This window comes from Penicillium concentricum (genome assembly GCF_028827145.1).
Source record: "Penicillium concentricum strain IBT 3081 chromosome Unknown utg000001l_segment0_segment0, whole genome shotgun sequence".
NCBI classification, from domain to species: domain Eukaryota; kingdom Fungi; phylum Ascomycota; class Eurotiomycetes; order Eurotiales; family Aspergillaceae; genus Penicillium; species Penicillium concentricum.
In genome coordinates this window covers 2824132-2849496 of record NW_026622754.1, presented here as the reverse complement: position 1 = coordinate 2849496, position 25365 = coordinate 2824132, and the positions used below count along the sequence as shown (strand labels likewise).

General features: G+C 48.4%; 12 protein-coding genes across 12 annotated transcripts; 7 read left to right on the top strand and 5 right to left on the bottom strand.

Moving 5' to 3' along the window:
* Positions 1-1973: 1973 nt before the first annotated feature.
* Positions 1974-2201, top strand: N7517_001077 (uncharacterized protein; the record flags this gene model as incomplete). Its single annotated transcript, XM_056718807.1, has 1 exon — positions 1974-2201. One exon carries the CDS (start codon positions 1974-1976, stop codon positions 2199-2201), a length of 228 nt encoding a protein of 75 aa, XP_056582942.1.
* A 36-nt stretch (positions 2202-2237) lies between these two features.
* N7517_001076 (uncharacterized protein) lies at positions 2238-2540 on the top strand (the record flags this gene model as incomplete). Its single annotated transcript, XM_056718806.1, has 1 exon — positions 2238-2540. The coding sequence occupies one exon, from the start codon at positions 2238-2240 to the stop codon at positions 2538-2540; it is 303 nt and encodes a 100-aa protein (XP_056582941.1).
* Positions 2541-3029: 489 nt separating this feature from the next.
* Positions 3030-4354, top strand: N7517_001075 (NADH:flavin oxidoreductase/NADH oxidase; the record flags this gene model as incomplete). Its single annotated transcript, XM_056718805.1, has 2 exons — positions 3030-3200; positions 3257-4354. The coding sequence occupies 2 exons, from the start codon at positions 3030-3032 to the stop codon at positions 4352-4354; spliced, it is 1269 nt and encodes a 422-aa protein (XP_056582940.1).
* Positions 4355-7412: 3058 nt separating this feature from the next.
* N7517_001074 (uncharacterized protein) lies at positions 7413-7802 on the top strand (the record flags this gene model as incomplete). The annotated part of the gene is made up of 1 exon (XM_056718804.1): positions 7413-7802. The coding sequence occupies one exon, from the start codon at positions 7413-7415 to the stop codon at positions 7800-7802; it is 390 nt and encodes a 129-aa protein (XP_056582939.1).
* Positions 7803-9501: 1699 nt separating this feature from the next.
* Positions 9502-10329, top strand: N7517_001073 (DUF3632 domain-containing protein; the record flags this gene model as incomplete). Its single annotated transcript, XM_056718803.1, has 1 exon — positions 9502-10329. One exon carries the CDS (start codon positions 9502-9504, stop codon positions 10327-10329), a length of 828 nt encoding a protein of 275 aa, XP_056582938.1.
* Positions 10330-10915: 586 nt separating this feature from the next.
* N7517_001072 (GNAT family N-acetyltransferase) lies at positions 10916-11609 on the top strand (the record flags this gene model as incomplete). The annotated part of the gene is made up of 2 exons (XM_056718802.1): positions 10916-11324; positions 11386-11609. The coding sequence occupies 2 exons, from the start codon at positions 10916-10918 to the stop codon at positions 11607-11609; spliced, it is 633 nt and encodes a 210-aa protein (XP_056582937.1).
* A 376-nt stretch (positions 11610-11985) lies between these two features.
* Positions 11986-13332, bottom strand: N7517_001071 (FAD-dependent oxidoreductase; the record flags this gene model as incomplete). The annotated part of the gene is made up of 3 exons (XM_056718801.1): positions 11986-12352; positions 12404-12791; positions 12849-13332. 3 exons carry the CDS (start codon positions 13330-13332, stop codon positions 11986-11988), a joined length of 1239 nt encoding a protein of 412 aa, XP_056582936.1.
* A 547-nt stretch (positions 13333-13879) lies between these two features.
* N7517_001070 (uncharacterized protein) lies at positions 13880-14880 on the bottom strand (the record flags this gene model as incomplete). Its single annotated transcript, XM_056718800.1, has 4 exons — positions 13880-14080; positions 14150-14666; positions 14744-14772; positions 14830-14880. 4 exons carry the CDS (start codon positions 14878-14880, stop codon positions 13880-13882), a joined length of 798 nt encoding a protein of 265 aa, XP_056582935.1.
* A 1047-nt stretch (positions 14881-15927) lies between these two features.
* N7517_001069 (uncharacterized protein) lies at positions 15928-16530 on the bottom strand (the record flags this gene model as incomplete). Its single annotated transcript, XM_056718799.1, has 1 exon — positions 15928-16530. One exon carries the CDS (start codon positions 16528-16530, stop codon positions 15928-15930), a length of 603 nt encoding a protein of 200 aa, XP_056582934.1.
* Positions 16531-17090: 560 nt separating this feature from the next.
* On the bottom strand, positions 17091-18213 carry N7517_001068 (aldo/keto reductase; the record flags this gene model as incomplete). The annotated part of the gene is made up of 4 exons (XM_056718798.1): positions 17091-17290; positions 17354-17687; positions 17745-18006; positions 18074-18213. The coding sequence occupies 4 exons, from the start codon at positions 18211-18213 to the stop codon at positions 17091-17093; spliced, it is 936 nt and encodes a 311-aa protein (XP_056582933.1).
* Positions 18214-20520: 2307 nt separating this feature from the next.
* N7517_001067 (GFA family protein) lies at positions 20521-21191 on the bottom strand (the record flags this gene model as incomplete). The annotated part of the gene is made up of 3 exons (XM_056718797.1): positions 20521-20824; positions 20944-21123; positions 21184-21191. 3 exons carry the CDS (start codon positions 21189-21191, stop codon positions 20521-20523), a joined length of 492 nt encoding a protein of 163 aa, XP_056582932.1.
* Positions 21192-22607: 1416 nt separating this feature from the next.
* On the top strand, positions 22608-25099 carry N7517_001066 (nitrogen permease regulator 3 family protein; the record flags this gene model as incomplete). Its single annotated transcript, XM_056718796.1, has 2 exons — positions 22608-23676; positions 23730-25099. 2 exons carry the CDS (start codon positions 22608-22610, stop codon positions 25097-25099), a joined length of 2439 nt encoding a protein of 812 aa, XP_056582931.1.
* Positions 25100-25365: the final 266 nt, after the last annotated feature.

Sequence of the window (25365 nt, the reverse complement as noted above, 5' to 3'; positions counted from 1 at the left end):
CATAGTGGTTCAGGTTGGTTGAGAGATATATACAAAAAGGAAAAGAAAAAGACAAAAACTGAAAATTTCAACCCGTGCTAGGCCACACCCAATTCATGTTCGAAGCACTGAGTTAGCATATTTCTTTTTTAGGATGTAATTATGGAACGAGCAGATCAAACGCCAGCAGCTGGGAGTGACAGCGTGTTTGATCTGTGTGCGTACTCAGTCACTAGGAGAACTGTCGGCTAAAAGGAAGACGTGGATGTAAAACTTATAGGAATATATGCTTCCGAAAGGGGAATGTGGGTCCATATCACGTGTTGGTACCTGAGAATGCATTGCCTATATATAAAGGTTAGAATATAATATTCCTTGATTTTCTTTTAGAAAAATCTAGGTACGAAGTGTAGTAAGTAACATCAAGTCAATAAGATATTTAAAAAAAAATAATTAAGAAAAATAAAGGTGATATCTCCCATGCCCAGTACCTATGCCTAGGCCACGCCCAATTCCGAAGGGTCGGGAATGCATAAGTGGAATGTTTTTTTTTTTTTGGATCGTGGGCGGAGGAATCAAACTCAGACTAGCAGGGGGGTAGGGGGCAATTGCTAGCAGACATACCCACTCAGCCACTGGGGGGTGGGGAGAGAGTCGAGGAACTTGTGTTTGTCTTGAATTTATAGGAACCTGGGGAAACATATACTTCCGAAAAGGGAAGGTGGGTCCGCTAGGTATACCTTAATCACTTTCCTACGTCCACCTCGCCTTTTTCAGTTCAATTCGTCCTTATAGACAGATACCACATTCTCACTCATTGTCCCATTAGTCTTTACAAAGTCTTTCAAACATACGCTACTTTTTGCCATATCTTCCACTCTTTGGTCTATACAGCCACTGTCTGCATCCTGACTGACTGGTCAGTGCAAGTCCCAAACCGCAAGTCTTCACTTGAGATCATCAATGCCCACCTTCGTCGTCTGCACCGCCGCCGATTTCCGCTCTCAACCCTGCACACTACGAAAGTCTCAGAGAGAAGAGAAGAGATATGAATATGCGCTATACTCAGTCGGACTTGGGGGCGGAGAAAATCTGCCTGCTATCACCAGTTTTCCAGTACATTCCCATTCAACGGATCACCTTCGAGCACATCAATCATGGGCATCTTCCCCCACTCAAACTCGAATACGAACAAAGGCACTGCGCTGACTATCGGCTGGCAACTTGTACCCCTGATCGAATAACAGATTCACGGACATACCATGTCTGCGCTCAAATACCCCACGGCAATCCACACACACTCTTACACTATCGCCACCGATGGAGTGGGTCAGTCTGTCCTGAACTGATCTAAAAGCTCACCGAGGAGTCCGACACAAATGGATGAAAACAGCTCGACCGCACATTTGGCCCTCTTGCCTTTCACCCTTGATCCAATCGAGTTCAGTCGCCAAAACAGGAGGAGGGGCATTCACAATACCACCACTTCATGGATATAGGATCAGTTGAATTCGTTGATGCGTAGGTAAAGCTCAAATGGCATTCCCATCGAAGCGTGTGGGATTCATCGTTTTCGGACTATTCAGGTTAAAGCGCAGCTGTTTTGAAAAACCGTCTGCACGATCAATTCCTCAAATGACTTTCTGTCTGCGTAACTAGAGACTCTTCTCTTCGGTTGCACATTATGATCAGAGGGAATATCATAAAAGTCTGCTTTATCCAGTTCAGATTTGATGAGCGATTCGGCACATATGGGTCAATGCTCAAGGCCTTTTGTCTGACAGGACCGTGTTCCCCGGGGAACGGATCTAAAAATAAGCTCAAACTTAAGAGTTTAATCCTTGCCCGGTCTAGGCGGCTCTTCCCGTCAGGCGCAGTCTTCTATTTAGACATCAAACATATTTGGACAAGGCGTTCAAATGGGATAAGCGGAGGCTATGATTCTAGTCAAGGATCAAACATCAGTCCCTGTCCCCTGAGTTTTCAATGCCTACATGATCGAGGAAATCGGATTTATCTTGATGGAGAAAATACCCGGCAACCAGCTAGGTAAAATTTGGTCAAAATTATCCCGAATGCTAAAGGAGCCCCTCGTACAGGAGCTACGAGACTATGTACAGCAATGGCGCCAGATCAAGGGACCATTTTTCGGGACGGTCGATAACGGCCCATGCCAGGAGATCATTTTCCAGCACCCCTGGCATAACAAATTCTACGAATAGGGGCCATTTGCTTCCCGTAAAGAATTTAATGAAGGGATGGTGGAGGCTATGAATAAGTCTCCGCCCAAACTCAAGCTCGAGACAGAAACGGATATTCTCTTTGAAGAACTTCTTATGTCTGGAACTGACCAGGAAGAAGTCAAAATACTGACTCATGGCGACTTGGACCAGTCTAACATCATGATTCAGGACGGGAGAACCACAGGGATCATTGACTGGGGCGCTGCGGGCTATAGTGTGCCGGAGAGGGAGTACTACGCCTTGCGATGGCCAGCCCTAGATTCAGAGTGGTGCGAACTCTCTACATCCATTCTAGCGCCAGATGGATATGAATATTAGTATAACATCAACCGTCAAATGAAGCTATACACATGTATCTAACGGGCTCATCCAGATCTATGCACTTGATAGAAATAAGCTTAAACTTCAGAGTTTGAACCGGAGTGCCATTAGGCCCTGTCGGAGACATTATGTCATCATTTTTTGCCCGGGCGATGCCGAATCGGGAGCTCGGGACCGAGTTCAACCGGGTGGAGATCCCTCGGCGACTTTTGATATTTTTTCTTCAGGACCCTTTTCGCTTTACGCCCTGACAAATGGACCCATGTGTCAAAAGTGGGATCATTCTGGGGTGAAATATTACATTCCGTGGATATTTCGTGATTGATTCGCCTCCAAAATTAGATGGTTATGAATCTCAAAATTTTCAGATGATAAATCAATCTTCAACTTCCCCACAGTAGATCAGTACATAAATCAAGCCAGTCTCCCCCTGGAAGATGGAATTATTCACAAATATAATAATATTCATACCTAAATAACATCAAAATGACCTGGCCTGACGTTTCCGCTAAGCCCGCCGAGGGCATCTCATACTTCACCCCTGCCCAGAGCCCCCCGGCAGGCACAGCTCGCAATCCTCAATCGAGCGGAAAGCCCATTCCCAAGCTCTTCAAGCCTCTCACCGTCAGAGGAGTAACTTTCCAAAACCGTCTGGGTGTATGTACAATCCCGACCCAATATCTTGCAAAATTACACAGCTAACAATACTCCAGCTTGCTCCCATGTGCCAATACAGTGCCGATGATGGCCACATGACCGCCTGGCACATGGCGCACTACGGCGCCATTGCCCAGCGCGGACCCGGAAACATGATCATCGAAGCAACGGGCGTCGTCCCCGAAGGCCGCATCACTCCCGGCTGCGTCGGTCTCTGGAAAGACTCCCAGATCGCGCCTCTCAAGCAAGTCGTCGAGTTTGCGCACAGCCAAGGCCAGAAAATTGGTATCCAGCTCGCACACGCCGGCCGCAAGGCCTCGACCGTGGCTCCTTGGCTTGGCGGCGTTGTCGCCAACAACTCCGTCGGCGGTTGGACTGATAACGTCAAGGCTCCCAGTGCTATTCCCTTCGCTGAGGGAGATCCTATCCCCATTGCCATGACCCAGGATGATATCGCTGAGGTCAAGACTGCTTGGGTTGCTGCTGTCAAGCGTGCTATTGCTGCTGGGTGTGATTTCATCGAGATCCACAATGCTCACGGATACCTCCTTTCGTCATTCCTGAGTCCCGCTGCCAACCAGCGCACTGATAACTACGGTGGCAGCTTCGAGAACCGGATTCGTCTGTCCTTGGAGATCGCTCAGTTGACCCGTGATGCTGTCGGTGATGATGTTCCCGTCTTCCTGCGTGTCTCGGCTACCGATTGGCTTAACGAGAGCGTGCCGGCTGATCAGCACTGGACGCTTGAGGATACGGTTGAGTTTGCTCGTGCGCTTGCCGCGCAGGGCTGTGTCGATTTGATCGATATCAGTACTGGTGGTGTGCACTCTGCTCAGAAGATTACCTCGGGTCCTGCTTTCCAGGTTCCTCACGCTGCGGCTGTTAAGAAGGCTGTTGGGGATAAGATGCTTGTTGCTGCTGTTGGTATGATCAACAACGGAAACCTGGGAGAGAAGATCCTCAACGAGGATGATCTTGATGTCATTCTTGTTGGCCGTGCCTTCCAGCGTGATACCGGTCTCGCTTGGAAGTTCGCTCAGGACTTGGATGTTGAGATTGCCATGGCTGGACAGATTCGTTGGGGTTTCACCAGCTTCCGCAATGCGTCGGAGTATATTCAGCCCAACTCTATGAAGGCTTGCATTTTTGATTAGATTTAGATACACCAGCTGTTTGGCTTGCATTGCATTATATAGACCGTCTTTTTTAGAATAACGAAAATAGACTTGCCGTTTCTGCTTCAGAACTGTTCTTGACTACGAGTACAAAAATGATCAGTAGCGACAATGAACTTGACAAACGCGACGGATGTTGGCCTCATGTCCCTCGGGATTTTCCATATCGCCGTGTTTTGGTTGGCATCTCTTCTTCATTTCTATGCCCTCGTCTACCAGAAAAGTAATAGTCCAACAGGGAACACGAGTTTCCAAATTGAAAGACAAATTTTGAAATAAGAAATGCATACTTAGGCAGGCAGGGAGTCAGCGGTTTTAAGAAACATAGAGTTTAGGATGGGGCTGATGGTCTTTAAGAACACTTCAACTTCATGGGAGAAATTATTCGAACAAAATTATGCAATCAGTTCTGATGATTTATTTACTGTGCCAAGTCAACTTGAGATGGAAGGCTACATTGAATAGAATAATTGAAACGGAGAAGGTCTTGATTGAATTGAAACTAGTCTATAACGAGAGCTGGGATTAGTTTTTTTTTCAATTGGAAACATGGTAAAGAGTGCTCTGCGTCTCGTTGACTTGATGACGTTCGGTGCTCCAGCTCTATGACCCCTTCAGCGTACATCGAAAACCAGTTATATGATTCTCAACGGACGCTGAAGAGGCCATAAAACTGCAGATCCGAACAATCACCTAGGTCGTCACCGAGGTGAGGTGAAAATGAATCACCGTCCATAAAGCAGCCATGGCCTCAACAAAATGAATCCCCCTAGAATAACCAAAGGATATAAGAAAAAAAAACGGGACATCACTACCTCACTAAACACCCGCCGAGGGTTAAAGGGATGTCCAGTTCAGCAGATCTGCCACGTATCCGCCGGGGCTTTCAGCACACGGCTGCGACCCGTGGTGCATCAGCCTCCCGCTAGAAGGATTTCTCACTCTTTTCCCGGAGTGTTGGACTTTGTTCCAAGCCCAGACAGTTCCAGGTTTCCACTTGGTATTACCCGCAGGTGTAAACCTTGACTCGCTCCGTGCTCGCTGGACATCGGGACCATATTATGATGTTTCGCAAGCGGTTTCATAAAGGGGCCATTGCGGCTGGCCCTCTGGTATCTCGACAATGCTACTCCAACAAAGCGAAGGGGTGTTGATCATTGCTTCGACTTAGGATCGGATTGTTCGGCACAAAGAACAGTCAGCAGGTTCAAACCAGGATGGGGACCGGTTCTCCCCGTGCCTTCTTCCTTCATACAGTCCTCCTGGAAATTCTGCTGTCCTCCCGAAGGGACCTGCAGATGTTTCCAGTTAGATTATACAAGTCGTAGCAATGGCCTCACAAATCGTAAATCCTTTCGGTTCAGCTCTGATCAACGATTTTGGTGGATTGAAACACGGGTATGAGCCCGGTATTCGCTCCGTAATCCCTGAACGATGCTCAGATCGTTGAGTTGCCGGCTTCATGTACCTAGACGAATCCAAGCCATGAGAGCCCCGTAAACATCTTGAGAAAAAAGCTTCGGACTCCCTCTCTGATCACGCCGCATCTGGAGCAAGTGTCCACCATAGCTTCCCGAAGGTGTGCCGCGGGGACTTCGCGAGAAGAGCCAATCAGAAAGTAAATCGAGGCAATGTAACTCAAGACGAAAAACTCTTATGGGCACCATTCCCCATAAGAGACCTCTAGGATCCCACCATTGATGCGACGCCGCGAGGATCTCAAGCTAATGCGAGGGTTACTCAGCGCGCATCTCTGATGGGAGATCTTGACAATTGTTGGAAATCAATCATTTCAAGCAGAGATAGACAGGACGAACCCGCCTTTCTTTGCTGGTCACTAATGATGACGACAATTTTAACTCCCATCGCAGAGACGGGGCTTTGCAGCCACCATCCCTGTGAAGCACATCTTTGTTACTGATAACAAAACCAGCGGCATCACATAGCGATGCCCACCATCAGGTACTCGAACGATCCTCGTCGGAGGGCAGGACGACCGAGGGTCAAGAAAGTACCTTAAGATGAACGTCTCCATCCCAGTGAGCAGCAAAGCCATTCATCGGGATGGTAGGGGGGTGAGAGAACTCCTTCCCTGCAAAGGTCCAAAGAGCCGAGGGGGAGACTCAGGGACCCGCTACTTGGTGGACAAGACCAAGCAGGCACAGCTGGGAGAACTCTAGAGGAAAGAAAGGGGATTGGGAAGGTATTTATATTCGCTTGTGGACGCGTTCCAAGGTTTGCCCGCGGGCGAGTTAGTGGATTATCTAATCGCTCCACTCCCAGCCCCCTGAACGCGTCTCGACTTTAGGGCATTTTCATTGTCGATTGCCGAAGAAAGATTAGACAGGTCCAATGTGGCGCCTACGATAACTACTAATACATCTTCATATTACGTACAAAATACAGCTGAGATAGGGTGGTTTCGGGGGTGTTGAGAGTGTCAACGAAGTACATACTCCGTACGGAGTATACCGGAGTACTAGATGTAAAAAACGGTCGAGCTCGTAACCTTTTTGTTCGACGTCTAAGACTTTCTACCTCCCAAACAGTTAATGATAGCCAAGACAAGAGATAGAATGCAGACTTGGTTATTCCTTGCAAAGCGTCTGGTTCAGAGCCCAGACGCAGGTACAGTACATCCCGAATTAGGTGCCTTAATGCCAAGATTTTACCATATCAGGAATAGCCCCGGAATAACAATAGTCTTATACAGTATATGACATCCTAATTCTTTCACTGTTTCAAACTGAATGAAATAACCAGTGTATCATTCTTCTCGGCCATTCTGTAGTCAAAATTTTCGGACAATATTGTCTGTTTGCCGGCTGAAAATATTTTCTTGCGTCGCATGAACTGCGACAGAAACGGCGCCCAAAGAAACCAAGTAGTGAAGAAGATGTTGAAGTGAAGGGGATGGAAGTCGCAACAATCCTCCACTGGAGTTCTCGCAGAAATGGAACAGGCCAAATTTGTAGACTAAACTCGTTACATCCTACATGTAAATATAATGCTGACGTGGATACAAAGATACCACCCCATGACCAAAATCGGGGTTGGTGAGCGAACTTGGATAGAAGCCCGCTCCATGCAATCACTCAGCCCAACAACCTCCAAAATCCTTTCACGGACAGGTTTCAATGCTAGGAGTCTGAGTGTAGGCTTTGACGCCAGCCTATCTTCCATCGGGGTGTTGCACGAAACCACCCGGCGCCGCACCCTCATGGGTCATCAAGCCACAGTAGTAGACCAACGGGTGACCATGGACACCCTGCGCCTTGCCATCGTAATAAAATACGACACGCTAATCCCCGTAATTCCTGTTATTCTTGACGAGCGGGTACTCCTTTCGGTTCTCATCGTGCTCCGGGCAGTGAGCAGGGAAGTGCAGCTGCACATCTTTGCTGTTATCGTTGTCGAACGGATGTGAATAGCTCTTCGCGCCTCACGTCTCGGCAGGGCTCAGCAGACCCAGGTTCACGGCCTGCTTATTGGTGCTGAGATAAGGGTTAAGTGCTTGTCATTCGAATCTTCAAAGCCGGCAATGGCTCTCTTATAACTATTGACAGACTCACAAAGACTGAGTGAAAGTCTTACACCAGCAGTCACAGACTTACAAAAAATGGCGCCCGGAGAGACGATCGGCTTACGGAGGAAGCTTACGAATACAATGAAGGAAGTATATCGGAAATAATGTGCGAAATCTCTAGATTTCATATATATTGAATACAGAAGAACTATATAGGATAACTCTGATGTGGGCTACAGGCAAATCCAGGGGGAAAGCTGATCATGGCGGTCAGCCGTGATTCGCGTATCCACCTGCATAATCGTCGATGTATTCAGGCCAGTTGACAATGTGATATTTGAAACTAGGCGCTGTAATATATCGTGCATAATAACGGGATCCTGCATCTCAAGAGAAGCTGATATCGCGCAAGAGCTGGGACAAGGTTACATTATGATGCTATGATTTCTTTCTCTGGAGGCTGTGTATGGGTAAAAGCTAGTCCAGTGCCCTGTACGGAGTACATAGTTTAGTATCAAGCATTTGACCACTCCCACCTTCGCACATTACCCACTCACATCGTTCGTTTGTACACAAGGCTAGGAGGATTTGGGGGCGTCAGCCGTGAGAGTGAGAAAAGGCCCCCAAATTGGAGCACATCTCAGAAAGGGGGTGAATGGACTGCCCTATTAAGACCAAGTATGACGAGTCCAAAGACTAAAACATCTCAGGAAGGAAAGCATCAGCAATAGAATCTTGCTTCGGAATGCCATCAAGACCTGGACCCATTCGCTGATCAAAGGGCCCCCATCAATTCTAGTGGATATCATCTCTAGTGGTATCAATCCGCCTGTCAATCCGCCTGTTTAACTGATCGGGTCTCGGTGTGACGAAGGTTCTGAGAAGATGTATTGTCATTGCAGACCAGGGGTCAGCTAGTGATATCATCTCGACCCCAAACGCCACCAATGCGGTTGACGGGATTAACCGGCTTGGCGGCGCAAGGTATCTTGCTTGAGATGGACACGATTTTAGCCCGTCTTTTCGGCCAAAACAGAGTTGTACAGTTCGTCAAATGTCAACGAAATCGGGCGAGAAAAGACGATAGTAAATGCAGTGTGCGGGCGTGAATGGGCGTTAGACTGAACAAGTTGTTATCGTGTCGGGCATCTCGCTATTTCCGGTGCGAATTATGAAGCGGTTTTCCGCGTTCCTGGGGAGAATGGAGTGAAGTTTAGGGCAGGGGGTGATTGGGGTCGATTGGAATTGGGGCCGGGGGCCAATGTCGGTTTCCTATTTAGGAACAGCTCACCTATCCAAAAGTGAAATACTTTTTGTCCTAAACAGGATGATCGACATATCAGTCATAACTGGCTGCCTAATGATGTCACTCTCGGCGGCTATTGTTGCAACAGGAGAAATATACCGCGCATCAATCGTGGGGTAGTTGTGTCTAGTTGCCACTCTTCGAAGTTTCTGATATTGCGACCATTCCTTTCTTTCTTCGAACATAACCACCCCAGCAGCGCAGCACAGTTACTATTCGTCTCCCAAACACTCAGACCCAAAAATCATTCCTTCAAGCGCCCTCTCCGTCATCATAAACACCAGCATTCAACAAATGACATGCAAATCAGTCGAGCTCGATGGCTTCGGCTCCACCGCCAATGACGCTTGGTTCGACCAACACACTGCACCCATGGATGGCGAGGAAGAGACTGGGGTGCATCCCTATCAAGCTGCGGCTCTCAAAGCATACCTAAAAGGCGACTCCAAGCCATCCGAGACAGCTGCCACCATGACCAAGCCTCCTGACTCCGAGAAGAAGACCGACCTGCGAGATCGCGTATTTGGCATAATCGAAGACGCGCTTTTTGAGCTGCCCAAAAGCCATACACCCGCCCTCGTCGACCTGCTAAAGGAACTTAACCAGCTACCAGACGAAGAGAACGGCCAGCCAGTCTGGAAAGGTCTCATGAGCTTCGGCCACTCGTGGTCAGATAGATGGAAGCAGAGCCACTGGCGCAAAGTGTTGGCGACGTTGGATCCAGCCACAAGAGCGGAGATTCGCGCGGCCCACGTGCACCAGGCTTTTGTAGAAGCTTCTTGTGCAATGGCTGCTCCGGGACCAAATGCTGAAGATGGTCTCTTGCCACTGAGCTGGGGCTATGAGTGCATCTCCGAGGCGCTTGAATGCCAGCATGCAGTGTGGGACTTTGAGGTACCTGCTGCGGCGGTGTGGATCAAGGTAGCCGGGGAGAGACTCAGAGAAGGGGCGAAGAAAGGTGAGAAGTGCTGGGGGTTGGAGAGAGAGGGGAGGCTTTGGACGGCGGGACCGATGAGCATGGATCGATGGAGTTTCTGGTTGAAAAGACTCGAGGATATTGAGGAGATTGGCAAGATCATCTCGACGGCGGCGAGTGACGGCATACGAGATGCTCGAGCCTAGGGTGAGAAGCAGCCTATGGCTTAGCCTACGGACTTCCAACGAGCTAGAAGACACATTGCGAGATTTCTCATTGCCATGTCTCCCAAGTAGCGCAGTAGAACGTACCTTGACTGGCCGTTGCAGGCGGCCCTACGATCTCATACGCGAATAAAACGATAGCCGGCTTCACATTCAGGAAGCTCAGAACTGATAGGCCTTAATGGGGGCAAACCAATGGCAGGCTAGAAGGGGAATGCGCAATTGACCTTGTCATGTCCCCAGACCCACTGTAACATCAAGTGCGAAACGCCAGATATGGCGCCTCTAGACCCCATACAAGAACCTTGGTTTTCGCTATAGTCTAGAGATAAAATACGCTGTATTTATTCCCACATCGAGACTTAGTGCGCTTAGGCTATTTTGTTTATCGTGGGCTGCGGCGCAGTCGGCACGGAGCTACACCGGAAAGGACATGATAACGACCCGTGGCTTAGGCCGAAGTCCTATCAAAGTACAAAAGTTCTAAGCTAACAGATAAACGGGTCAATGGCCCGTGCATGGAATCAGCCTCCTTCCCCCCTCAGCAACATACAACCTTCAAGGCAACATGGTGCAAATCCGCCCAGCCAGGGAGGCTGACCTCACTGAGATCGTTGAACTCTCCATGGTGGCCTTTGATCCCAGCACCGACGCCATCACCCGCAACCTCTTCCCGCCCCATCTGCAAACACCCGAGCGGACCGACAGCGAGGCAATCCGACACTGGAGCATTGCGCGGAAATCGGCCAGATTGCACGCAAAGCGTTCCGTGATGATGGTTGCCTTTGACGATGTCCTAGGCAATGTTGTGGGGTATTCGATGTGGTTCGCCCCTGTTGAAGGGGACGAGGAAGAGCTACCACGACCCAAAAGGACGTTTGCGGGCATGGACCAGGCTGCATTTGCCGAACTGCGTGAGATTATAATGGAGGACGAGCGCGAAATTTTTGGTGAGAAGGGGGCTTCTGACGTATGGAGTAAGTTTGTGCTTTATCAAAGGAATGTGCAAACGAGGAGGAATTCTGACAGTAGCGCCAGATCTTGACTCTCTCGGCGTTCATCCGCAGCATCAGAAGAAAGGCATTGGCAGAATGCTTCTAGACTGGGGCGTACAGCAAGCAGCAACACAAGGAAGAGATTGCTACTTGGTTGCGACACCAGCTGGAGTTGCACTCTATCGAGCGGCTGGGTTCGATGCTGTGAAGACGGTGGATATTTTTGGCACGCCACATGTGTCAATGATGAAGCGCATTCTGAAGTAGACTACAATGGCAGTGAGAGTTATCAATATTTTGGGACATGCCATAGGTGTACTTGTACTCCGAGGAAGAGAAGAAGAGTGTATACTACTTAGGTACTAAATACAAACTCAGAAAATCAGAACCATGGAACGTATAATCTTCGTAACCACCCTGCTTTTTTGTAAATGCTAGACATGTATTTTGCAAAGTGCTTTACCGAACCTACCATACTACATACATATACCTAGTATATGTAGGTGGCGTGAAGTCATTTTTAACCTTTACTTATGCTGAAGATGGAGTGATAATTACCTTTTAAGCCTCCAAAGTCCTTTTGATTAAAACCAAATATTTATTTCAGGCAAATCCCAAATTCTGAGGGCTATATTCTTATCCATTAAGTCTCCAGCTGCTCAAGAGCTTCTCTCATACCAACATAAGGCTTTACCGACAGAATGGCATCCCCTGCACTCTTCGTCGCAATCTTAGCTTGGGAGGCCCGTGAACCCGTCTGAACCGCCGATACCCGTGGCCGGCGGATGCTATCCCAGATTTTCAAGATTTCGGGAACGCTGTTACGGTCGGAGGCATTTTCAAATAGAACGTTGAGGCCCTCCGCATCCTCAAAGGCCTGGTTGGCGCCTTGGGCTTGGTATGGTACCATGGCATGAGCAGCATCACCGATCAAAACGGTTCGGCCCTTAACATACGTGGGCAAAGGCTCCTGGTCCCGAAGTTGGAATAGCGCAACTTGAGGGGTGCGACTGGTTGACTTTTGTCAGCAAATCCTAGGATAAAATATGCTCACCACTCACCTGAAGACATGTTTCAACCACTCGGGGAAGTCATGTATTTCCTCCAATAGCTCTTGCACACTCCCCTTAGCGTTCCAGGAGTATTGAAGCTTTTCTGGGTTCTTGAGACTCGAGTTCGGGACCGCGCAAACGCAGTTCATGAGCTTATGCCCCTGGCAGGGATACATAATCACATTTCGGTTGCCTTTATCTCCAGCAGCTATAAGTGCTATGAAAGTTCCGTCGTCGTAGTTGTACATCGCTGGAATAGTTCCGTGCGTCGCGACGGTGTCCATGACGACATCCATTGGAAGGACAAATCGATACATTGAGAGACCGCACGGGACAGGCTCTGGATGCGAAGCCGGGATGACGGCTCCACGGACCTTTGAATGGATTCCATCCGCCCCTGGAAAGAGGTCAATTCAACTAACTCATCTTTTTAACTTTCAGTTTCCTTACTTACCGATGATTAGATCGACTTCGACAGAAGTTCCGTTTGCAAATTCAACAATACCAGCCTCCGGATCAACGTTCACCACATGACTACCGTATAGTACCTTGATAGCCTCCCCATCCCCATCACCGGTGACTCTCCGCAACAGCGCGTCTTTAAGATCCTGTCGATAGACAAGCCACATGCCACTATCTTCACCCCCATCACCAATCCGCGACTTGCTTATCTCCTTCTCGTGGATGTTGTAAGTCCGGTACCCGGCGCCTGCAACCCCACGAATCTCTTTCCTGTCAATGCCAAGCTGCTTGGCAATGGAGATGCCATTATCTCCAAGCCCGAGTGCCGCCGAAGTCTCCTGGGAGTCTGCATCACGACGCTCGTAAACAATGATATTGCAATGGTGATATTTGCGGAGGAATGCAGCAGCAGCGAGGCCGGCGATTCCACCACCTATAATGGCGACTCGAAGTTTGTCTGAGGGGCTGTTGGTCATCTTGGAGTAGGTTTGGATGCAAAGCAGCAAGTTATTGTATTTGAGTCAGGTCAGAGCGTATCAAAGAGGTAAGATGCAATATTAAATACCACTCGAATACGAACAATGGCAGAATTTGTAATCTGTATATACAAATCATCGGATCTTCGGCCTTTCCAACAAATTTTGCTTATTTGTACCCCGCGCGGGTCTCTGATGTCCTGTGGGGCTCCCCGGCCCGGTCCGCATAAAATGGAAATGGAAAAGATACAGTTGTACATATGTATCTCCCTTCTAATGAAAAGGGACACATTATACCAAGGCTGTGCTTTAGAGTAAGGAGAGGCAAAAGAAAACTGGAAAGAGGAAACGTAGTGGATCTGGCATCGCCAGATCTACAAAAGTGATAGATTGTTCCATATACTATTACGGTACATAGTATCACCATTATCTAATGATTTCATGAATATGATAGATATTATTGTCTAATATTATTCAATTCGGACATGGCCAGGGATTCACTGGTAGTACATTTCTCCTCCTTGGCTGGGCGGAAAGCTCCTCGCACTTAATCTACCTCCCAGTGGTTTCTATGCTCGGTGTTCGACTGGGGTAGTAATATCCTCCGCGCCTCCTCATCGATATCATTCTCATTGTCCCCTTCACCCTGCATCACCGGGTGTGAAATACGCTGGTATTCAGTCCTCCTGCTCGCAGATTCTGCGCCCATCCAACTCGTTCGATGGCCGGAAAGCCGGACAAAAGCTATCTGTACAGAGTTGCGTAATATCAGCCACCATACTATAAGCCTCACGGTGGCAGTATGCAGTAAGCTCACCTTCGCCGCAAGAACAAAAACTGCCGCCGCAAAAACCATCCAAGACGTACGCTGCTGGTGCTCTCTCCAACGGGTAAAACAACTCCTCTGATAGCCCAGTTGCAACTCACATGCATTGTCCCCGTGGTTCCGGTCCTTGAAAGGCCATGCCCTGTCGTGGACACTTCTGAGACCACAGCATCGGAGTTTATCTTGGATTGACCGGATCACGTCCGAATTCTTCGACTGGAAAAGTTCCTGCCATTTTTGATTCAGATTACAAGAGAGGGTTGTGTCAGGAAAGAGGTATGCAAGTGCTGCTGTAGCCACGATGGTCGATATGACTGTCTGGGCCTGATTTAAAATATCAAGTGTTGTGTTCCATCGACGATTGCGAGCTGTCTCGTTGTTCAAGCGGGTAGAAAAGATTTGCTGGGCCACTAGGGTGAGTAAAGTGGTCGGGGGAACTACGGTCGCGACGGCTGGAACCCATGTCGGTAAAGGAAGATGCAATGCGGAGGTGCGAGCCCAAGATATCCTGTTCCGTGAGTAGGTTATTGGTCACTATTCTCGTTGATTGCACGCTGGCTAGAGATGATGAAGAAAGTGACTTACGCCCCAAGGACCAAGGAGATGGCCCCTCCCTAATAGCGAGTTTTGTCAACAGAAGGCATTGCCAGACTGGAAATTCATTATCTTACCACAATAAACAGAATGTAGAAAAGCGTACTTATATCTGCCTTAAAGGACATCATTTCGAAGTTAGATGTTTTCAGGCAAATTCTAATTGAAGAAGAACCGGCGGCATATGAGAGATAAAATGTTTGCGTGTGGACGACAAAGGCGGTGCAGTCAGAGCACAATTGGTACTATTGCGGTATAGGCGCCAACTGCCAAAATCCTATTTCCAGTAAATGTTGATGCATTGGTGCCTAGTTTTGGCCTGGTTATTGACCGCTCCTTACACCACCCTATACAATGTAATATAAATTATTCATCCTAAAATGAAGCTTTTGATCTCATACACATGAAGATATCTGCATTTGTATGGGATGAAAGGCTTCAGTTTGGCACTTATAAACCGTCTAAAAAAGTCGAGATATCTCCATTTGTATGGGATGAAAAGCTTCATTTTTGAGAGTTATAAGTGCCAGCAAAATCAGGCTACTTTGATTATTAAGGGAAGTGTCAGAAATTCACTAACTAGTTATTTTAAATCTTCTAATTAACTAGTTACCGGTTTTAATTCAGGCCGCCAGGCCAAAACTTAGCATCAAGGCATCAATATTTACCGGAAATAGGGTTTTGGCAGCTGGCGCCTATACCGCTGCGTATCGGTACATTTCACACAACGCCTTCCAACTTCCAAACCCGAAGAAGCAGGTTATGCAAGATCATGGCCCAAAGAAGAAAGTATAAGAGTGTAGAATTCCCTCTAAGGGCGTAGATGAGGAGAGCGTGCCAAAGGGCATAGGTCGATCGACATCTTTGTGCTATTGTTACAGAGCTTAGCTAGAACGGTGAGATATGTACGTTCGAGTTACATGTGGCTGCAATACAAGCCCAGAAGAGACGTTGTAGGTATATCTTCACTTGTCCTCTTTCGCAATCACAAGGAAACCAGCGCACAGTTGTAGTGGGGATTTACGACTGTTCCGAGTTTCACAGAACGTCTGGCATCAGAGATAGAGGTCAATTCAGAACCATAATAGCATTATTCAACCTCCGAAAACAAAAAGCATCTGCTCTAATAAGAAATCATATTGCTCACAGAAATCACACTTGGGGACTTGAGCACCTCAGGGCAAAATCTCCTTCCCCTTCCAATCCCAACACCCCCCTCTCCCTCCTTCAGCCTCCGATGGCAACCCCACAAGAACCTCCAACAGCTTCTCAGCCGCCTGAGTCGGCTCCAACATCTCCCTACTTCCCCAATAATCCTTAGTAAAATCCGTGTGCACAGTCCCAGGGTGCAACGCCACAGAAATTGCCCTCTGCCCACTCTTCGCGCGCAAATGCAAATCAAAAGTCTTGGCCAATTGAAAGACAGCTGCCTTGCTTGCACGGTAGGAATACCATCCACCCGAGGCATTGTCGGATATTGAGCCGACTCGAGCAGCCATCATTGCGTAGATGGCATGTGAGGGCAAAAACAGCGGTCCTGGGGAGTCGATTGCAGAGCTGGTCTCTATTGTCGGGAATTCTGGTGACATCTTCAATGGGACGAACGGGGAGAGGTGCTTCATGAGTAGTAGAGGCCCGAGAGAGTTGACTTTGAAGCTGTCCAACGCATCGGCAGAATCGATTTTACTAGGTGATTTTTCTGCGTGCAAAACTCCGGGGATTGTTAATCCTAGCCTCAGTGGTGTGTTCGGATATTCCTGGCGGATTGTATCTGCCATTGCTGATATTGTAGACTCATCTAGGGAGGTGATTAGCCCTGTACTGCCGAGAAGAATATATTTCCGAGAATTGGTTTGCTTTTTTTACCTGTTACATCGACTTGGAGAACGCGGAGTCTCTGTCTTGCGTCTTTAGGCATGCCCTTGGTTGACAGCAATCTTTCTTGGAGTTCGTCGCAGTTCTTACGAGCCGTTGCGATCACAGGGAGTTCGGTCCGGGACAGAAGCTGCTGTGCGAAGGCGAGCCCCAATCCTCGTGAGGCAGGGGTCACTAAAGCAAATCCATGAGCTGCTGGTAACATGACGGATTTGCTGAACCAGTGTATGTTGTTTTTCAAAGTAGTGAGAGATGCCGGGAACAATTACAACATTGACATTCTACCTACGTATGACGTCACAATGCATTTAAGCTTTGATCTGATCTCCTAAGCTTCTACATCGGGACCTTCGTTCGATGCATGTAAGACAACAGCACAAGCTGCCCATATTCAATAGGTATGATTTAATTTTCTTGAATTGATTGCATATCTCTCAATCCACCCAAACACCACCTATGTACCTCAAGTCTTTCCCTCCAGATCATTGAAGAAGACCCTACCAAACTCATCACTACTATCATTGAAACGAAGCTTCTTGTTGAGTTTCTCTATCTTCTTCATGTCCTCCGGGCTCAGCTTGAAGTCTCCTTGTAGGTTGGCCCTGATCCTCATGGGTGTTTTGGACTTCGGCAGCACCGAGTGGCCCTGCGAGACTCCCCAAGCTGTCAAAACACACTGCAGTCAGCATCATACAAACTAAACTCAGGTAGATCAATCACACTTACCAAGAGCAACCTGAGCACCGGTTTTGTGGTACTGCTTGCCTATCTCGACCAACACAGGCTCGTCGATTAGCTTCTTGGGCCCACCCTTCCCCTTCTCACCATAGAGATTGTTCTGGTTCCCAAACGGCGAGTAGTGCGTGATATGGATACCATTCTCTCGATGCCATGCTGTAAAATCATGCTGCTGCAACCATGGATGACATTCGATCTGATGCACAGCGGGAGCGATAGAACTGTTCTTGATCAGGCGCTCCATATCAGACTTGTCGCAGTTCGAGACGCCGATCGCTCTCGCCTTGCCGGTTTTCAGCAGCTTTTCCATTGCTGCGTACGTCTGCTTGGTTGTCAGCGCGCTTGAACTCGTGGATCAAGAAACGAATGTGCAACATACGTCGACGATGTCGATATTCTCCATAGCCGGCTTTCCATCCTTCTTAGGAAAGAGCTCCTCGCCTCTCTTCCAAGCCACGGGCCAGTGCATTAGGTACAAATCAACGTAGTCCATTCCCAAATCGTCTAGGGATTGCTGCAAGGCTGGTGCCACATCGTCTGGGTGGTGCTTGTTGTTCCATAGCTTGGTCGTGATGAAGATCTCTTCGCGCGGGACGCCGCTTTTCTTGACGCCTTTACCGACAGCCTTCTCGGTTCCGTAACTGGTATACAGTCAGTATTGTAAATTGAACTTATTGGTCGTCTCAGTCAGGAAACAGGGCTATTTACACGCGCGCGGTATCGATGTGACGGTATCCTGCCTTGAGTGCCTCCACTACGGCATCTTCCTGCTCACCCTCGTCCTGCCAGGTACCGAATCCAATGGCTGGGATCTCCGCTCCCGTGTTCAACTTCCATTTTGTGGGCATCTTGGATAAATTGATGTCAAAAATGATTCCAGCTCAAATTCAGAGCATACTAAAGGATTGACATTATTATAAGACATGTCAAGGTGACGAATTCAGATTTATGGTTCGGGTTGATGACATGGAAATGACGTCTTCCGTAATCCCATCACCGAGTCCAGAATATGAAGCTTAGGAGTATGAAACTCATTCGGTGAGCTTGAGGCTTTCGTCATAGCTAGCTTTTCTCCGTATAGAATACCAATGAACCTCGTGGGTCTTGGATGTGTTATCATTATGCTGGCGATAGGCTCTGATCAGCTTTCATCTGATGCCCTGCCTTCCACTAGCTCAGGTGACAAATACACCTCCATAAACACCAACAGCCATTCACCTTGCTAGATCGGAAATCTTATGCTGACAGGTTTGTATGTTCATGATCACGCTACTGGCTCTTGCGATCCGACTAGCTTTTGATACATTCTCATCAGAAACTCCACGCTTCCTTACCAAGCTCGTTAGGATGCTGTTCTCCAATAACCATTTTCGAGCGCCACAAATTGCGTGCTGATGGTTTCTGCCTCCTGCAGTCGGCACTGTCCCTCTATCTTGACGCCAAGTTGGTCATGAGGTATCGAGATGCTCCCGAGGTCCTTGCCCAACAACCTTTTGTTGTTGCTCAACACTCGAGGCCCATGCTATTCGGCCCATGCTATTCGGTATACTGCAAGCAGTTGGGATACCAGTCTATCGATACGAAAGGCCTGGCCACACAACCCACTGTACTTGCATCATCAAGCATGGAAGGCACTAGGTGGAAACATTTACAAGCAAGTCCAAGTCATCTCCCCATCGCAGTAGTATGTATTGCCAGATGGGTCTCCAACCATCCCTTCTTTGACTGGCCATCCCACATGCACATACGGTTCCCTTCACGATACCCACTGATACCCACTCCAACTCTCGGCCCAGCTATTTCGCCGATGTTTGATGCCAAGACAAACAACGCTAAAGGTCGTACACGTCTACCGTAGTTTACCGCTTTAGTTTATATAGCGAGCTCCACCCGCAGATTTTTTCTTTCCTTCTGCATCGCTCGGAATTCTCCAGATCTCACTTTCTTTCTTTTGTTTTTCTTTTCTCAGCTTGGACTGTGTCTAATGATGGCACACACTCCAGCTGTGCTCAAAGCCTGAGGTTAATCCCAGCGCTGCGAATGCTCAGTTTCATTTTTTCAAAAGGTAAGGAAAATCTTTTTTTTCTCTCTCAATCCCAAACCCCCGGGGATGATTATATTATAGACATGCAAAGGCATTCCTCAATCATAAGATCCATGTTGAATCTGTCATACTTTTAAGTTTCAGCCTTGTCTGACCCATCACAACAACATCATTACTTTATAAGCCATTCATTGAGTGATCCTTGACTAACAATCTCTCGCTCAGGTACATTACACTTGCATTCAATCCTATCCCTCCATTGCGGCTGTTGCCTTGCATGAAGAAATTTGAACGAACGGGCGGACATAACGTACCTATCTCCCGCACCCAACAAAACCAGAGCGTACAAACTCTGTGGGTGTATGGAGGTGGATTACTTGTTGAGAATTCGTCACCTGACCCATTGCCCTTTTCACAATTATTTCATGTCGCCTCGACAAGTTGAGACCAGTATTTCTAACAGAAATTCTAGGTAATTCATCACTCATCTCTCTGCCCTTCCTCGACATGGTCATACTTTGCATGATGAATGTGTTATTCACACTGTTGGACCTGGACTTCGGTCTGGGAATGAACATTTATACAAAAATCTGATTTAATGAGGTATGTTGCTCCTATGGATCGGATAAATCGTATTTCTTGCTGACTGACCTGAAGCCTGACTTAGATGCCATGTCTCCATTTCACTTTTGACTCTTGCTTATTGCTCGAATTCCATTGCTGACTTGACATAAGTGAACAAATAGGAATACCCCCGGTAGACCATTTGGCTCGTTGACCGTGAGTTTACTCTACTTCCATTCCCTGTCCTACTATTGCATGATGAATACCAATATACTGTTCTATCTCTGAACTATCATGTCGATAAACTATTTTCACCTTGGAGAACTGATCTTTTCCTTGACCACCATTATTTCACTCAAATTTGTGATGTGATCAATTGCTAATATGCATTACAGGAGCCACTTGGCATTTTATAATAGCTTAATACCAAATAATATTTTTTCTTGAACACTTTCACATTGTAATCGTTGGACTTGTCCGTTGTTCTCGTACCCATTCCGTAAATCCTTTTCTTAGTCACGTTACCCCCATGCTGCATGAAATTTCCCTACTCGACAAACAACCCATGCTTCTTGTGCCATCCCTCAAGACTATCTTCACCATACACCTCGTGCACACTCTTCTTTCCCTCCGGCCACCGCGCCCAGGCCGGCTTGGATCCATTCATGATGCACACCATCTCATCGGGCACTAACAACTCCGTATCGATTGCAGAGGCAAACGGATGAATCAGTTCAGGCCAGTGGTGGTCCCAAAGCCACAACATAGTACTGCAGTTCGAGCAGAAGTTCCGCTCGGAGGAGCAAAGCTGTTCATCCGGTGTGCCGCGGTCTTTGATGGCAGTGTATTTTCTGGTCATAATGTTAGTATATGTGAGTGGTAATGTTATTTGCATATTCTATTATATGAAATGTCTCCCCGCGGATATTGTGCTCGAAATTGCCAGTGAGTGGATATGGATAGGTCATACTTGATCAGATCTTTGCCTTTGATGATATTCAGGCTATCGGCGATGCCGCCTAGGTTCACAGCACCGACGTGTCCGCCTACTTTGCGGCAGATGCTGCAGGCGCATAGCTGGTAGGGAACGGGTGTTTGGGACTGGAGAGTAAATTCGACGCCGCCGCATTGGCAGCTTCCTTCGAGATTCCTATAGACCCGGTTAATATGTCTCGGAGAAGCAAGGCAGTGCTGATGAAGCTCCACGTACATAGGCATGATTTAATAAGTTTGTTTGATAGGTCAGTGGCCAGTAAGAGTATGATCAAGGTGATGGAGGTGGGTTCGTTGTAAAAATATTGGGTTTATCCAGAGTTGAGAGGTGGTACTCGATATATATATACTTCCACCACCGAGGGGGAATTCGACAACAAAACCAACAAAACGAGCAGGCCGCACAGGCCTCGTATGAACAAAGAACGTGTCCAACCTAACACAACCTGTTTCCCATCAATAAAATCTATATCCGAGCGCCCGAGTCCTATTCCCCAGACGCCGGAGTGATCTCATGCATCATCGACCGTATCCTGCAGCTGTGATTGGCTGAGCTGGTGTTTGTCTAGTTTGTCCTGTTTGTTTCTCGGAGGGTTGGATTCGCATTCGCCGACTGCTACTCACCTCGCTGGCTAGTTTCTCGTCTGTACAAATCCAGAATCCCGTTGTGTTGATACTCAGAGCGGATATACGCTCATTCTTCTTGGAAATGAGTTTCGGAGCCCCCGGCGGTGGATCGGTGAACTACAAGCCATCACCGTAAGTTGCATGATCCCAATGGTGCATATTTGCGCCAGCGACATGTTGTCTAGTGAATGAACGAGATTGGATCTCTTGCTCTACATAATTGCTGACCCAATGAATCCGTATACAGACCTGAGCGCGGTAGCTTTCCTCTTGATCACGAAGGTACGCCAGCCACACACCCCATACCCCGAAGGAACTCGGCAAGACCAGCAAATACAATGGAGCTAATCAACATTTGGGACAATAGGAGAATGCAAGCACATCATCTCGGGATATCTGAAATGTATTAAGATGAACAGAGGCACCAACGATGAGGCGTGTCGCAAATTGGCCAAGGAATACCTTTCCTGCCGAATGGACAAGTAGGTCAACCCAGTACACGAACGCACCAGATACTGCAATCGAGGAGGAATTGTGCTCGTGACAAATGTCGGGGCAAAGTGCTGATCGAGACAACGTGTGTGAACAGGAACCTTATGGCGCCAGATAACTTCGAGAACCTCGGGTTGATCTTTAAAGATGGGAACGAACAGACTCCAGCCACACCAGCTGCAGGCACAACAAATCCAGAACAGAAGAGCTGATATGGGACTGCGAGACATTGCATGATATTGTATGATATGGAAGAGTGGCGCTATTCCGTGATATTCGGATAGTGCTGGCATTATTCAAGGCGTTACACATAAGAAAATGTATTTGGTACCTATTCAACACAAGAAATAAGTAAATACAATCCGTGTAAATGAGTTAGCATCAAAACTCGCAAAATTTTACTAATCTGAATCGTAGCAACATGTTGGCTCTCGCCCTTTGCGGTTCCCCGCATGGGAAACCGTTCCCGCCCAGCCATTCTCCTACAATCTCCAACTCCTCCACGGAGCCCCGAGCCACCAAATGTCATCGATCGCCCGGCCACCAGACCCGTGCCTCGTGGCAATCATCCTAATTGTGCGCTCTCGCACCGGCCCCCGCCTTGTCTTCCACTACCCCCCAAACCCCCTCAGCGAGAACCGCATCAAAACCACCACCAGGGGCGGCCGGCGCGTCTCGCGCACCCGCACGCGATCCAAGAATACCGATTCAAGCTCAAGCTCTGAGAGCGGCTCAAGCTCCGACGAAGACGATGATGAAAGGGAAACTCAGAGCCATGCTGGTGGGAGTTCCGTGCTAGCGGGTCGTCGCGCTAGCAATTTCGGCCTCGATGATCACCTCCCCGCTGCGACACCACCTGCTGCCGGTGAAACTCAGCGCCCTGGGTCGCTAGGCTCTGGGCGTGGCTCGTCGGTTCGGAAACGAGCTGCTGCCTCCGACCCGGATCCTGACGACGATGCGGGGACGGCGTCTGATCGGCCTGATGATGGACCTGGGAGCTCTAGACCGCCTTGGGAGTCGCTTTTGGGTGTTCCTGGGAGTGTGTGGGAGAAACTGCTTAGTCCGTCTCGATCATGGCATAAGCGGCGTTTTGAGGTTGGGATCAATGATTTGGCGCTTATTGGGTGGCCGGTCTTTGTGCGCGAGGATGGCTCGTGGCGCAAGCAACGACGCAAGAAGCAGAAGAAGCCTCGTCCTGAATGGGACGGTGGGGAGTTGGGTCACAATGAGAGTGCCGAGGAAGGCAAGAAGGACGATCAATTTGTTACTTCGCCTGATCTGGGAGCTAGTGTCGCTTCCATTGGGGAGTCGTTGACATCGCCAACAGAGAGCAAGCGTGGGTCAACTAGCGGACGGCCTGGGAAACCAGATGAGCCGCTTGATTCAGAGGACAAAGACCATATGACAATGTTCAATGTGGTGTTTGTTGTGGATCCTCCTTTGCTGGAGTACTCCATGCGTGTGAAGGAAATCTACGAGAATGTCATCAAGAAATTCGCCAAGGCCCTTAAATGGGAACAGGCTCGCACTGACTATGTGTGGAAGGAGTCTCAACATATTCTGCAAGTGCGGAGAAGAGCACGAGAGACAAGTGTGTTTTATGCTAATAGCAACCCTGCTGGAGCTCACACTGATACTGTACAGAAACATCGACACATAACCTTTACTCGGAATTAATATCTCAGTCTTCTCTAGCTCGAGCTATCTACACAGTCTATAGCAGCATATCGGCATCCAAAATCGCATCCGTATCGCTCAGCCCGGATGTCTCCATCTCGCTCCAGATTCCACCTTTGACCTCCACACCGTACCTTACTGGTCCTATGGATAAAGCATACCCAGGTTTGTGGCTCACGACAGCAGACAGTGCAACCCCCGTCGACGATCCAAGTGCAGATGAAAGCAATACGCCACATCAGGTCCTGGCAAAGCACTTTGCTCTACTTCTGTTGGACAGCGAAGCCGCCATTGTCAAAGATGTCGAAGCGTCTGGGGGAGCACTTGCCCCCGCACTTGCGCATTATATCCGATGCTCCAAGCCAACCAAGTCATTTGCACAGATATCAGTATCATCAGGAATCCCACTATCCCATATTCAGATGTTGTCAAGTCATCTTGTGTACTGGCGTCGTGCTCGGGCCATCCCTCCCATCAACCAACGAGACACGTACATTGTCTCTCCAAACTGTGACTTGAGCAAGCTTGAAATAGCTACGATCGCTTATCAGACAGCATTCCCAACATACCCTAGTTTGCCGAAAATGCTTTCCACTCTCAGTGGTACCCCTCGCCCTTATAGCAATTTCATCCCCAGCAAAGACCACAAGGAGATATACTTTACTATTCTGGCCTGGTTACTGCGCGGCGGCTGGGTCACCCAGCTCCGCACTTTCGCGCGCATCAAAGTCTCACCCGAGATCAAAATGGCCGTGGAGATGGCGATGCGCAAGGAGGAAGTCGAGCGATACCTGGCCAAGGGCAACTCAAACTCGATATCGGTCGACGAGGACAGTGACTCCAATGATGAGAATGACGACGTGAATTCTTCCTCGTCGTCTTCCCTCGATAGCCACGGTAGCGGAGATGAAACACCCACGCCTAATCGATTCGACCCACACGCCCAACTGCGCTCTTCCCACAAACTCCTCGATCAATCAACAGCTCTCCGGCTGTCCTCTTTCATCCTTTCCCCGCACCGTGCATCCCCACTCGAGTCCCGCTGGCTGGACGAAATCCTCTCCCGATTCTCCGACAACCCAATCGTCCAGGGAGACGAAAACGCCAGCCCGTATATCACGCCCAACGATAACCAGGCCCTGCATAAAAAGTACTGGCCTATCTTCATCAAGTACTTCAATGGCCACGATGCCCTGGAGAAGATTTGCGTGCGCGAGAATCTCAAACGCAAGCTCGTCTGGCAGGTCCTTATGCGCCTGGGCTTAGGGACGGGTCCACTGGGCGCGATGGATCTCGATCCGCGTGAACAGGTATTGGTCAGTGTTCGACATTGGTAGATGTTTCTCTAGTGTATGGAACATGGAATCTGGAGTTTTAGGACAATGATATCCCTCTTTTACATGGACATTTCCATATTAGGTAAATCCCATAGATCACCGACACCTGAGGCAGGTCTCAGGATAATTACAGCCCGCCGGGCCCGGACGTATTCTGATTACATACCCACTCTCCCATTCCGATGGTTTCCGCGTGCCCTCAGCCCTAATCACTGCCGAAAGCACAACTTTTGATTTATTAGGTAAAAGGGAATTGAGATGGGTTG